At 34.8% G+C, this 13103-nt stretch overlaps 1 protein-coding gene and 1 long non-coding RNA gene across 3 annotated transcripts; one reads left to right on the forward strand and one right to left on the reverse strand.

The window, feature by feature from the left end:
• Positions 1-4353: 4353 nt before the first annotated feature.
• Positions 4354-11827, reverse strand: LOC112519816. 2 transcript variants are annotated; one of them, XR_003069950.1, is made up of 4 exons: positions 11653-11827; positions 11175-11279; positions 6082-6246; positions 4354-4708 (listed from the first exon to the last, which is right to left on the reverse strand). It is a non-coding gene; the product is annotated as an uncharacterized LOC112519816 (long non-coding RNA). The 2 variants fall into 2 exon arrangements; XR_003069949.1 differs by lacking the exon at positions 4354-4708 and having other exon boundaries at positions 5098-6246.
• LOC112519815 (probable leucine-rich repeat receptor-like protein kinase At5g49770) lies at positions 4380-11111 on the forward strand. The gene is made up of 19 exons (XM_025128110.1): positions 4380-4483; positions 4550-4667; positions 5235-5306; positions 5389-5463; positions 5707-5778; positions 5906-6067; positions 6153-6227; positions 6481-6552; positions 6648-6719; positions 6808-6876; positions 7420-7494; positions 7579-7650; positions 7835-7969; positions 8311-8783; positions 8874-9026; positions 9107-9246; positions 9447-9666; positions 9936-10168; positions 10428-11111. Exons 1-19 carry the CDS (start codon positions 4393-4395, stop codon positions 10932-10934), a joined length of 2886 nt encoding a protein of 961 aa, XP_024983878.1. The 5' UTR covers positions 4380-4392; the 3' UTR covers positions 10935-11111.
• Positions 11828-13103: the final 1276 nt, after the last annotated feature.

A 13103-nucleotide genomic window follows, 5' to 3' on the forward strand; every position in this document is an offset into this window, starting at 1 on the left:
GTTACGGGAAAAACATGGCCTATGGTCATGAATTTTGATTAAAAGCGTTTTGGAACAGAATGGTCATTTTTATAAGGAACCAGAGGAGCTCTGGTTGGTCCACATTATTGGACCAGAGGGTCTGGTTATTGATTGAGGAATATGCAAGTTTGTACTAAATGTACTAGTTGGACCAGAAGCTCTGTATCTATTGATAAGAGCTTCTGTGTCAAAATCATATTTTAAGAAGTTTTAAGAAAAAGGCTTTTATAGTTAGTGTTTTCTACTAAAAGACATACCAGAGGGGCTCTGGTCGACTCACACATTGAACCAAAGGCTCTGCATCTATTGATAAGAACTTCTGTATCAAAACTCGTATTGAGAAGTTTTAAAGAAAAATGTTTATACTTGGAATCTTTTATGAAATACAGACCAGAGGAGCTCTGGTTGGTCATGTCTGTTGAACCAAAAGCTCTGGTTAGTACAACCAGAGGCTCTTGTCGAGCATGAACTCTTGATAATCATTCCTTTTTATGAAAAAGACTATCTGATTTGGTTGCAAGTGTTAAGTAAAGAACGTTATAAGAAATTACTTGAGCAAGAGGCACTGGTTAGTACAACCAGAGGCTCTGGTCAAAGAACCAAAGACTCAGGTAGAGGAACCAGAGGGGCTCTGGTCCTGTTTCTTGAAATATATTCTAAGTCTGGTTATGAAACCAGAGGCCCGATACAAATTATGATACTTATTCTTTGCTATATAGAATAAACGATTTAAAATAAATGTTTTGGTGTTTTCACCCTGCATTACATAAAAAGGGAACCTCACTAGACATTCATGTTTAACCCTCATTTTGTGTTTTCAAAAATATGGGTGCAGTTAATGATAATAAGGGAAAGAGCATTCTGTGAATTATTTTCCTGAGTGCTTAAGCTATATGAAGATCTTATTTAGCCATGTTTGAAGTAGAGATATAGAGATACAAGAGCATGTACTTTTTGGAATTTTTGAGTTGTATATTTTAGTTTCTTGTATTATGGACCTATGTGGGAAAAACATATATTCTATGTACGAAATATGTGTTATATGCAATGTATGAATTCGGGGGTGTTACAAGAGAGAGAGGAGCGATCAATTGCAAACCACCCTCTTTTGTGCAAACGATACAAACGGATCTCATCCATCTATTTTCTTGATCAATGGTCATGACTAAAATGCGTTATATTAGGAAAGTTAAAATAAAAAAAAAAGTTATCGAAAAAAGGGCAAATTTAACAAATCACCCATATGGTTCCATAAATAAAATAATATCCACATTAAAAATAGATCAAAGTAAGGAACAATGAAACTAGGTATATCCTAATAAATTATGAAACATAAAAACATACTTTAATCAACAAAAAATAACGAAATCTTTTGAATACTAAAGGAAATATTTGTTTCATTAAACGAATGAATGAAACTGTTTCACCATTTATTGAATGAACTCACGTGACTCCTTGTCACCTACAATGAAAGATGGATCATTTGACATATAGTAGTGAACGATATATAAAACTATTTCATTAACGGTTATATATATTGGACTCTTAATCATTTCTAATCAAACTAATTTTAAAACAAGAGATACCCTAATAAACGATAAAACATATAAAGAATGAAACATTTTTAAAAATTGAATGAAACATTTTGAAAACTAAATACTTTATTTTCGTAAGTGAAACTTTTTCATGCATAAAACGTTTCAAAATATTAATAAATTACATTCATCAGTGAAATTGTGTTCATGGTCACTATTGAACATAACAAGCGTTTCATTACTCAAACTACATATATTTGGTCAATGAAACGAAATCAGATTTCATATTGTACTCTTTTTACAATTCATATTTTAGGAGTATAATTTAATAAAATAATATAAAGTATTAATGGTAATAAATTTATATTAAAAACAATTGATTTACACCGTTTATTGAATAAATAACGTGACTCATTGTCACCTACAATGATATATGAAAATATTTCATGAAGAGTATCATGCTGTTAATTATTTCTAATCAAACTGATTTTAGGAGTATAATTGTACAATTCATATTTTAGGAGTATAATTTAATAAAATAATAAAAACTATTAATAGTAATAATTTTATATTAAAAATATTTGATTTACCACCTTTTATATTAAAGGTTTCTATATTTACGTTTCCATAATTAAAAACAATTATTACCTTCCAATATTAACCAATATACAATCAAATGACCATTAATACCCTTTGTTATTAAAATTAAAGAAAAAACGGAAATTTCCTATTGGTGGAAAAAGGTTTGCAAAGTTTTCACGAATCGGACGGTTTGTAATCTAACCCGCCTCCATATATGTATATATATATATATATATAGAGGCCTAATCAAATGAGAACTAATTAGTTTATGGTAACCATGAGGTCCAATTTTAACCACAAATCAATAGATAAATTAGGAAATTTATCTTTTTAGTAATTTTGAATTAAAATTTTAATGCAATGACATTTTAGGTATTTTCTCTTCTCTCTCCTCTCTCCGTCCCTCGGCCTTCGTCCTCCGGCCACCATCCTCCGGCGATACCACAGTTGTATCACAATACATCTTATATGTGTTTGGCTATCACACTGTGTCTTTTGTTTAACACAGTGACAATTTTGTGATTATTGAGAAGTCTCGTGGCAATTTTATGATTATGAATGTTCAGATTGTAGATCTAATCCAAGGATTGAGAATTAATCTTACGGGTCTCACGAAAAACCATCGGTCTCACATGATCCCAAGTCTATATATATAGGGTTGAGTTCACGTGAGACCAAGGGTTTTTCGTGAGACCCATAAAACCAATTTATATTCATTGATCAACTTTATAAGCTAATGATCTAATAGTCTAAAGTTGCGCGGTGGCAATTTTGTGATTATTGAGAAGTCTCATGGCAATTTTGTGATTATGAATGTTCAGATTGTAGATCTAATCTAAGGGTTGAGAATTGGTCTTACGGATCTCACGAAAAACTCTTGGTCTCATATAATCCCAAGTATATATATATATATATATATATATATATAATATAGAGTTTGGTTCAAATACAACCCATCGCATTTGTACAACCAATGCAACCCAATAAATGAAGATATTTATAGAAATAATGAGAGTTCATTTATTATGATTTGAATATTTATGAAAGATGAATATGGTTAATTAATTACGATCAACACTTTATATTAGGAAACAATCAAAACTTCTATGAAAACACATATTAATCAAATGAAATGGACGGTTAAGATTGAGTTGTATTAGTTGCATAAATGTCAAGGGTTGTATAATAACTAACCTCTATATATATATATATATATATAGGGGTTGGTTATTATACAACCCTTGTCATTTGTGCAACTAATACAACTCAATCTCAACCGTCCATTTCATTTGATGAATATGTGATTTCATAGAAGTTTTGATTGTTTCCTAATATAAAGTATTAATCATAATTAATGAACTCTGTTCATATTCCATAAATATTCAAATCATAATAAATGAACTCTCATCATTTCTATAAATATCTCAATTAATTGGGTTGCAAGGGTTGTACAAATACACAAGGTTGTAAAAGAAATATACCCTATATATATATATATATATATAGGGGAGCGTTCAAATAAAAACCACCCAGTTTGTATAAACCGTGAAAACCACATTCAACCAATCATAATTTTTCATTTTGTTCATTTTTTTTTTTTAATTATGAGAGGTTGATTAACCATTTTAATCATGGATATTATCGTCTTCATTATTTTAATTTTAGAGAAATACATGAAACAGTTTTATTAAAATTTCATTAAATATTATATCAAACAATTTCATAAGCATATATGAAAAAAGTCATCAAAAAAAGTATTATATGAAACAATTTCATGAAAAAATTTCATAAGATTAAACAATGAAATGGACGTATGAGGGTGGTTTGTACGGTTTACACAAATGAAAGCGGTTTTCATTTGATCGCTCCTCTATATATATATCTATATATATATATATATATATATATATATATATATATATATATATATATATATATATATATATATATATATATATATATATATACCACATATTATGACTTAAAATGATGGCAATGGTGACAACATGATGAATTTGTATTTTGGTTGTTGTTGGTGGTGGTAATGTGTTTGTTGGATTGGCTTCTAATCCAAGCTAAACTCACTAGTCTTGTTATCATCATCATCCAGACCCATGCTTTTGCTTTGCTTCCCACGCTCTAAACGAAGCCCAAAGTCGTTAAAATCCTACCACCACCACCACTGCCAGTAACGACATAACTAAAACACCTTTCTGATGCAAACTGCGTAAGCACATTTCCTGTGTTTCCGTCAATGGCACTCTGCATATCGCGGTTATGGTGGTGTTTGCTGCTGGTTTACGTAGAATTTGAGGTGGTGTTTTCCGATACGGACCCTGGTGACGGTAAGTGACTTACATTTGTTATCGGCATTGACCACCAAGTACTTCAAATTTGAGTTGTGATTGCAGCGGAGGCACTTCGAGCGTTGAAAGACCAGTGGCGAAATACGCCACCGAGCTGGGGTAGGTCGAATGATCCATGTTCGTGGGAAGGTGTCACCTGCAGCAGCTCGAGGATCGTTTCATTGTCAGTCTACTTTCCTTTTCCAACACTTCTACAATCTACATCTACATAATACAACAAAAACCGGAAACAAAATGAGTTTTAGAAAAGGCAAAATGCATCAAAATATAATAAGGTTTGGTTTAGTTCCTATTTAATGCAAGTATGCAACGGAACTTTTTTTTCTCAATTGATGCAACAATGTTTCAAAATTTTCTATTCGTACACATTTTGACCGGTAACCTGTCACTACCGATCTTGTGACATTTGATGACGTGAATACCATTTACGAAAGGGTTACGATGAATAGCACGATAAACTTGATATAGGCATTATTAAATGTTACAAGATCAGCGGCTAAATGGATAAAAGATAGGAAATTTTGAAATTTTGTTACATTAGATAGAAATTTTGGAACTCTTTTACATTGCTTCAGAAAAAAATTAATAGGAACTAAAGCAAACTTCATTACATTTTGATGACTTTTGCGCTGGTAGCAACTACTTTCATTGCAAACATTCTCTAGTGAGGCCTAAGTATCTTTTCCGCTTTATTTCTGTTGAGTTCACCGGTTGGATCTCTCGTATGCAGGGGATTGTCGAGCATGGGCCTGGTTGGTCAGCTCGTTGGCGACATTGGTGGCCTCACTGCACTAACATCCTTGTGAGGAACATTACAATTCGACTCGCATTTCCAATGCCCAACAGCCAACATATATATAAACAAATTATGATTCATGTTCCAGGGACTTGTCATTTAATGGCGGCCTCACTGGTTCAATTTCTCCGCGGATAGGCAACCTGAAAAGTCTTAACATATTGTATGTCCTCAAACAACCGTGTCTCATTTCGTACTGTTAGTCTCACATCAACTAAAATTGGACATTTTCTACTTCAATATATGTTGGAACCACCATTCTCACTTTAAGGGCTATGTTGGAAAGTAATCCGATGGGGTTCCACATATCACACACATGCCACCATTCAATGAGATTTGAGATAGGACTATCCTTGAGCCTAACAAACACTATATTCGTGACACCTATTTTCGCGTTATGTCTCAGAATCCTAGCGGGCTGTAGCTTCACCGGCAGCATCCCATCTGAACTAGGAAACCTTCAGGAGCTATCATTTTTGTATGAATCTCTCAAACTCTAATCTTCCTTTTTTTTTAAAGAGAACGGCACATCTGGCAAATTAACTCTGATCTTACCGCCAGAACTACTATGCTACAACAGCTTTCAATTAACATGTTGCAAACAGGGCATTGAACACAAACAATTTGACGGGTGAAATCCCTTCTTCGTTGGGACTTCTTTCCAAACTTTACTGGTTGGACCTTGCCGAGAATCATCTCACAGGGTCCATTCCGGTATCAAGTGACACCAAACCTGGCTTGGATCAGCTAAAACATGCAAAGCATTTGTAAGTTTGATTACCTTTCTTTCGTTTTTATGGCAATTAGGGCACCACAAAGCCTCTGAAGCATGAAACTTTTCTGAATTGGCAGCCATTTCAATAAGAACAAGCTTTCAGGTGGAATTCCTGGCCAACTTTTCAGCAATGACATGGTGCTGATGCATGTGTGAGTTGAAAACCAACCCCTGCAAAAAATCGCATTTAGTTATCCATGTTCTGTGTTAGAGTCTCATATCAACTAGACTTGGACACTTTCTCTTCAATATATGTTGTTACCCCCGCTCCAAAAAAAAAATCTATGTGCAAAGGCTCTTTTGGATAGTAATCTAATGGGATTCCATATATTCTAACATCTTATCAGGACATCTTGGCCTTCCACATTTTCTCACATTCTGATTGTTCATGTTGTGCAAGGACAGATTGTTTGATGGAAACGAATTTACTGGAACAATCCCATCTACAATTGGATATGTTCGGACACTAGAGGTCCTGTAAGTAACATCAACTACCTTACTTTCCAGAATATATGGTCGTAAAACATTTCTAAGCGATAACTTCCATCGCTTGAATGGTTCGTGTGCAACAGTCGGCTAGATAGAAATGCGTTCTCAGGCGAGGTTCCGTTGAACCTCAACAACCTCACTAGTCTAAGTGAATTGTGAGTCAATCTTCTCTTCTAATACAAACCAAACAGCAGATTAGATATTCGAATTTGGCTTAGACTTAAACTTTCTGTATATATATAGGAATTTAGCTCACAACAATCTATTCGGAGCTTTGCCTGATTTAAATGGGATGAATGCCCTCAGTTATGTGTAAGTTTATCGAAGACCAACTTGATGTCGTTACAACAAAATCAGCTTTATAGGATGCTGAATATACTACATGTCCTTCTAGACTGTTTTATAGGACTACACAATTGTGCATTCTATGTAAGTGTTGCAATAAGTCCATGGGACGTTTTTGGGCATACTGGCAAGTTTTTTAGGACACTTTTGAAATATACGTCATATTATTCTTTTTATCATTCTTTGAAAATGTATCTTATAAGAAGGTGTATTCACAATACACTTCTATAAAAAAAACTAACAGGACACTTGTTCAAAAGTGTTTTAAAAAACTTGTTATGACGTCCAAACGCGTCTTATCAGCTTATTGTAACACTTTTACATATGATGCACAATTTTTCGGTCCTATAAACCGAAATTCCAATAAAGTAGTCTATTAGGACATCTAGACATATTTGGCGTCCTATAAATCCGATTTTCTTGTAATGTGTATTCCTGTATATGCATTTCCCTTCTAACTTTTATGTTGGACTGTTGTCATTCTAAGCTGTCACGGTTCTTCTCGTTCAGGGACTTGAGCAATAATTCCTTTCGCCAATCTGACCCTCCAGTTTGGTTTTCCACCTTACCATCGTTAAGCACTCTGTGAGTTCTCAATACCCAATACAAAGTCGAAAACTTTCTTCCATAAAAAGTAATCTTATATTGAACTTTTGGTATTCTGCCAAGAGTTATGGAGTTTGCTTCACTCAGAGGGAGGCTGCCACAAGAGCTTTTCAGTTTATCAGGAATTCAACAAGTGTAAGATTGACAAACTTTGACTTCAGATATCAATCCTATTAGTTTCAAGATCCAACTTTGATGTTCACAGAAGGGTCAAAAGAGTGTCCTTCTGCTTCTTGGAACAATTGGACTATCACTTCTATGAGTTATATTCATTTACTAGCAAATTCATATGGTTGCTTCTCGAATAACCATTGAACAGGAAACTGAAGAACAATGAGCTCAACGATACATTGAATATGGGCAGCAGTATCGGTGAGCAACTGCAACTGGTAGATTTGCAAAGCAACAAGATCGAAGCTGTAACATTGAGTACGGAATACAGAAACACATTGGAGTAAGAATTTCTCTTTACCATCTAAGTTACAGTCTCCAATTTTCGTCCTATAATCGTAGTTGTCTGTACTGTGCTTTGTATTTCCTGTTCCCTTGATGTATAACCTTTTTCCCTTACTTATGTCCGGCTGCTTTTTCTATTTAGCTTGTTTGCACACACTCTGACAGTCTCTCTACCCCTTGGGTTGTAAGGGGTAAGGTCAGTGACATCTTCCCTCTTCCCCCCACCAAAAAAAACCTACCTCTGTGTGGGATTTACTGGACCTGTTTTGGGTTGATCAAAGTTACAGTTGAGAAACGTCTCTACAAATGTCATTCATCTTTTGTTCTATGTATTTTCAGGCTGTCTGGGAATCCCGTATGCGCTACAGCTCTAGCACACACTGCCTATTGTCGAGTTCAACAACAAACCTCAAAGGCATACTCCACAAGCTTAACTAGTTGCGGGAGTAAATTGTGTCCGTCTGATCAGAAACTCAGCCCTCAGACATGTGACTGTGCATATCCATATGAAGGCACATTATATTTTAGAGCACCTTCATTTCGAGAGTTATCCAATATTAATGTTTGGCATTCTCTAGAAATGAGCCTTTGGGTGAAACTAGGCCTGACTCCTGGCTCAGTTTCGCTGCAAAATCCGTTCTTCAACACTGATGATTACCTTCAGGTGTACTTGCAACTCTTTCCGTCAAAGAGTAAGCATTTTAACCGGTCAGAGATTCAGATGATGGGGTTTTACTTGAGCAATCAAACCTATAAGCCTCCAGCAGGATTTGGACCGTATTTTTTCATAGCAACTCCTTATGTTTTTTCAGGTAACTTTATATAATGATAATGTAGATCTGTGTCACATTTCAAAGTGTGTAAGATTGGTGTGGTTCAACTTAAGTTATGATACATTTCAGATGGCCATGGAGGTGCTTCTATTGGCGTTGGCACCGTTGTCGGGATAGCTACTGCTTCTACCATTCTAGTCATCATGCTTATCGGGCTTCTTCTATATGCTGTTCGACAAAAGAAACGTGCTGAAAAAGCAATTGGTTTAAGTAGACCTTTTGGTAATTTCTTGTCACGTAGCCTCTTTTAAGAACTTTCCATTTTCCTCTTGTTTGGCTATTTTCAAATCTTGTTTATGCAGCATCTTGGGCTTCAAGTGGTAAAGAAGGTGGAGGTGCACCACAGTTAAAGGGAGCTAGATGGTTCTCTTACGATGAACTCAAGAAATGCACCAGCAATTTCTCTGACGACAATCAGATAGGATCCGGTGGCTATGGCAAGGTATATATCTATACATCAGATTGACATTTTGAACCGATTTCACTTAAGAATGTTAAGAGTCCCACATCGGCAAGATTTTGACCATTTCTCCCGAATATATGTTGGAACCTCCCTTCTCTTAATGGCTCTTTTAGAGGGTAATCAAATGGGGTACCACATATCCCTAACGAATCATGATTGGTTTTGGTGGTTTGATGAAGGTTTATAGAGGAATGATACCTGGGGGGCAAGTAGTTGCCATCAAAAGAGCTCAGCAAGCATCCAGGCAAGGCGGGCATGAGTTCAAGACTGAAATTGAGTTGCTTTCGCGGGTTCATCACAAAAACCTTGTTGGCCTTGTCGGATTTTGTTTTGAACAAGGAGAACAGATGCTGGTGTATGAGTTTATGCCTAACGGAACGCTCAGAGACAGCTTAACAGGTGAATATCTTGATCATTGATCAGAACTCTACAATTGCATTATCCCATTCTTAGAACTGTCGAAGCTAACCTTTATGGGTAGCTCAACTGGTAAGGCCTTGGGTTTGCTCCCAGGTGGTCACGAGTTCGATCCGGCTGTTAACTTCAGGGCCTTATGATATCAGTCAAGATGTGCACAAACTGGCCCTGTGGCCCAGACAACCATGATTATCAAAAAAAAGTCGAACCTAATACCATTGAATAGTAACTCATCTACTCTCAATTTTCAGGGAAATCAGAAATTTATATAGACTGGAAGAGAAGACTTCGCATTGCTCTTGGTTCAGCAAGAGGGCTCGCATATCTACATGAGCTGGCAGATCCTCCTATCATCCATAGAGATATCAAAACCACCAATATCCTTTTAGATGAAAATCTAACAGCAAAAGTTGCAGATTTTGGCCTATCTAAGCTAGTTTCAGACAGTGAAGGACACGTCTCGACCCAAGTTAAGGGTACCCTGGTGAGTCTCTTTCAGTAACAGCACACTGCAGAGGTTTAAATTCTAAAATTCAGGAGCATGATCTTCTAAATTCTTTTTTAGCTCAATGACCTTCATCTGACCTGGTTCGAAACAGCCTACTCCTGTAAATACTGAGAAATACACTAGAGGTTAAATTCTTAAATTTAGAAGGTCATTCAGCTAAACAGCCCTTTGATGCTTCTGACTTCATAAGAAAACTTGTATAATTTGAAGCTCTAATATGCATCATGTTTCACAGGGCTATCTAGATCCTGAATACTACATGACACAACAGTTGACCGATAAAAGTGATGTATACAGCTTTGGTGTGGTAATGCTTGAGCTACTAACTGCTAGACCGCCTATCGAGAAAGGGAAGTACATTGTGCGCGAGGTGAGATTGGCGATGGATAAAACCAATGAAGAGGAGGAATATCAATTGAGGGAGTTATTAGATCCGAGCATCAAAAACATGACACATCTGGTGGGTTTTCGGAGGTTTATACAACTAGCAATGCAGTGTGTCGAAGATTCTGCTGCGGACCGACCAACTATGAGTGAGGTTGTGAAGGCACTAGAGACCCTTTTAATTACTGATGGACTCCACACGGAATCTACATCCACATCCTCATCTGCAACTGAGTTTGGATCTGTGAAAAGCGCACCTAAACATCCTTACAACGAAGCTACACTCAAAAGGAATGATAGCGATGCATTTGACTATAGTGGTGGATACACTATTTCGGCCAAAGTGGAACCCAAGTAATGTATGCTGATACCTAAAAGGCTAATTTTGTGTAGGATTTGAATGTGCTGGAGCCTAGGCCTCCATCCTTTCTTGTAGAATTGGACATGGTAGAACCATGGTCCTACTATATGACACATACAACAAAACGGTGTATACTTATTTTGCCACAATTCAATATATAACATGTTTTTATGATACATAGACATTCGAATGAGTGAGTCCAGGGCTTCTATCCAGTTAATTCAAATTCAAACCTACCCATCATCACCATCATTCCGAGGCCAACTTTTCATCACCATTGTTTTCCTACAGAAGATATAGATCCATTTTGTTGTTTGATAAGATGCAATTAATCCAGGCTACCTGCAAAACAGGTGGTCGCCTGAGATTAGTTGGCTTGCATATCCGGTTGGATATCCAGGTTAATAAAAAAAAAGATGCAATTAACAAAGCAGAGAGCTCAAACCTTGTTACAGATCTACAAAAATATCTTTAATGCATTTGATTCAAGGGGGTGTCTACTGCTTACTATAATCTATATCAATATCACATTTCCAATAACAAAGCAATTGATACTACAACCGATCCTTGAATTTGATGTTTTGTCCGGAACAACAATTGATTCTAAAGAATTTGTTGATTAAAGTAAAATGCACACGGATTCCATTTTCTTACTTGTCAGCAGAGAATTTGCAAAAAGATAAAAAGCCACGATAAATAGGGTGCAAGATCTTACTAATAGTTAAAGATGACTGGAGATGTGGTCCATGGGAGAATCAATCGGTCTATCTACTGGTTCAAGCAGATGAATCCTATGCCTTACAATCATCTTCAAGAATCTCGTCATCAAAATAGTGTTTTACCGGATGAATTTCAACTCTCGTATGATAATCGGGCGAATATCAGTTGCTTCTCGATCACTTGTTTTGCATATCTTTCAAATCTATACATATAATACTTGAAGGGTAATAATTCATCGACACACATTTTTATTTCAATGTTCTTTTTATTTTTTATCATATAATTTTACATGTTTTTTAAAAAACGATAATATTTTTATTTTTAAATAAAATATTTATTTAAAAATATCATATAAAGTTTACAAAAAGTATATCAATATTAGTATCAAATTAATTATTTAAAAGTTTTTGTTTATATATTTTCTTAATTCTAAATTTTTATTGTAATTTAATTTAACGTAAAGAAGTAACTTAATTTAGATTTAATAATATATTTTTTATAAATATAATAATTAAGTATTCTGTTATAAGTCAATAATTATCCTAATTATATTTTAGATATTTATGTTTTTAAAATGAGATGTTTATCATCTATTTGATTATGTTTATACGCAATTAATTACACGAATTCAAACATAGAACTTTAATAAGTTATACTTATGCACAATTTACTTGTAATCTTGAATTTTAAGTAATATGCATCAATAAATTGTACTTCATGCATAAAAAATGGTTTGTAAGAGTTTTGTCAAATGATTAATAATGTAGTACTGATAATAAATAAGTAGCTTTAACACGTGTCCGCTTCTAGCGAGTCAGTTTTATTTTTTTCCCCGTCTAAACACGTAGAGACAATTTACATTAAAAAATCAATTAGGCCTATTTGATTGACAAATGTTCTTTTATTCAATCAATCCCACTAATTTAAGATGCAATTGGTTTAATTTGTGTCTTAACTTATTCCCCTACAAAACGGGATTTACTTTATTATTAGGGTAAAATAACAAATTGTGATAAGCTAAACAAATAACCTAAACTCTAAATACTTTAATCAGGAGTTAGAAAATCTGAACTCTATAATATTTTATTCTAAAGGTAAAAATCTGAACTCTACTTCTCTAGACTTACAAGATGAATTCTGAAGTCTTCTTTTTCAGATTTCCAAGTCTTCTTCTTCTTTAGACTTAGAACTCTGAAGTCTTCTTCAGACTTATATGCCTGATCTCTGAAGACTTTTTTCCAGAGTTAGAAATGTTAAGTCTGAACTTTTTTTTCAGAGTTAGAAATCTTATCTTTTAAGATTTTTTTCCAGAGACAAGTAGCATGAACTTTGAAGTCTTCTTTTCAGACCTATATGCCTGACCTCTGAAAAGTTTTTTCTAGAGTTAGAACTCTGAACTCTGAAATGTTGTTTTCTAGAGTTAGGAATCTGAACTTCGAAGACTTC

The sequence above is a fragment of the Cynara cardunculus genome (genome assembly GCF_001531365.2).
Source record: "Cynara cardunculus var. scolymus isolate 2C chromosome LG 10, CcrdV1, whole genome shotgun sequence".
Lineage (NCBI taxonomy): Eukaryota > Viridiplantae > Streptophyta > Magnoliopsida > Asterales > Asteraceae > Cynara > Cynara cardunculus.

Excerpts from the sequence above, each read along its gene's own strand:
- LOC112519815 (XM_025128110.1), top strand. The coding sequence starts at position 4,393 with ATGGCACTCTGCATATCGCGGTTATGGTGGTGTTTGCTGCTGGTTTAC. Across the intron at positions 6,877-7,419 it reads ATGAATGCCCTCAGTTATGT|GGACTTGAGCAATAATTCCT; the intron begins GTAAGTTTATCG and ends CTTCTCGTTCAG. Across the intron at positions 7,970-8,310 it reads GAATACAGAAACACATTGGA|GCTGTCTGGGAATCCCGTAT; the intron begins GTAAGAATTTCT and ends ATGTATTTTCAG.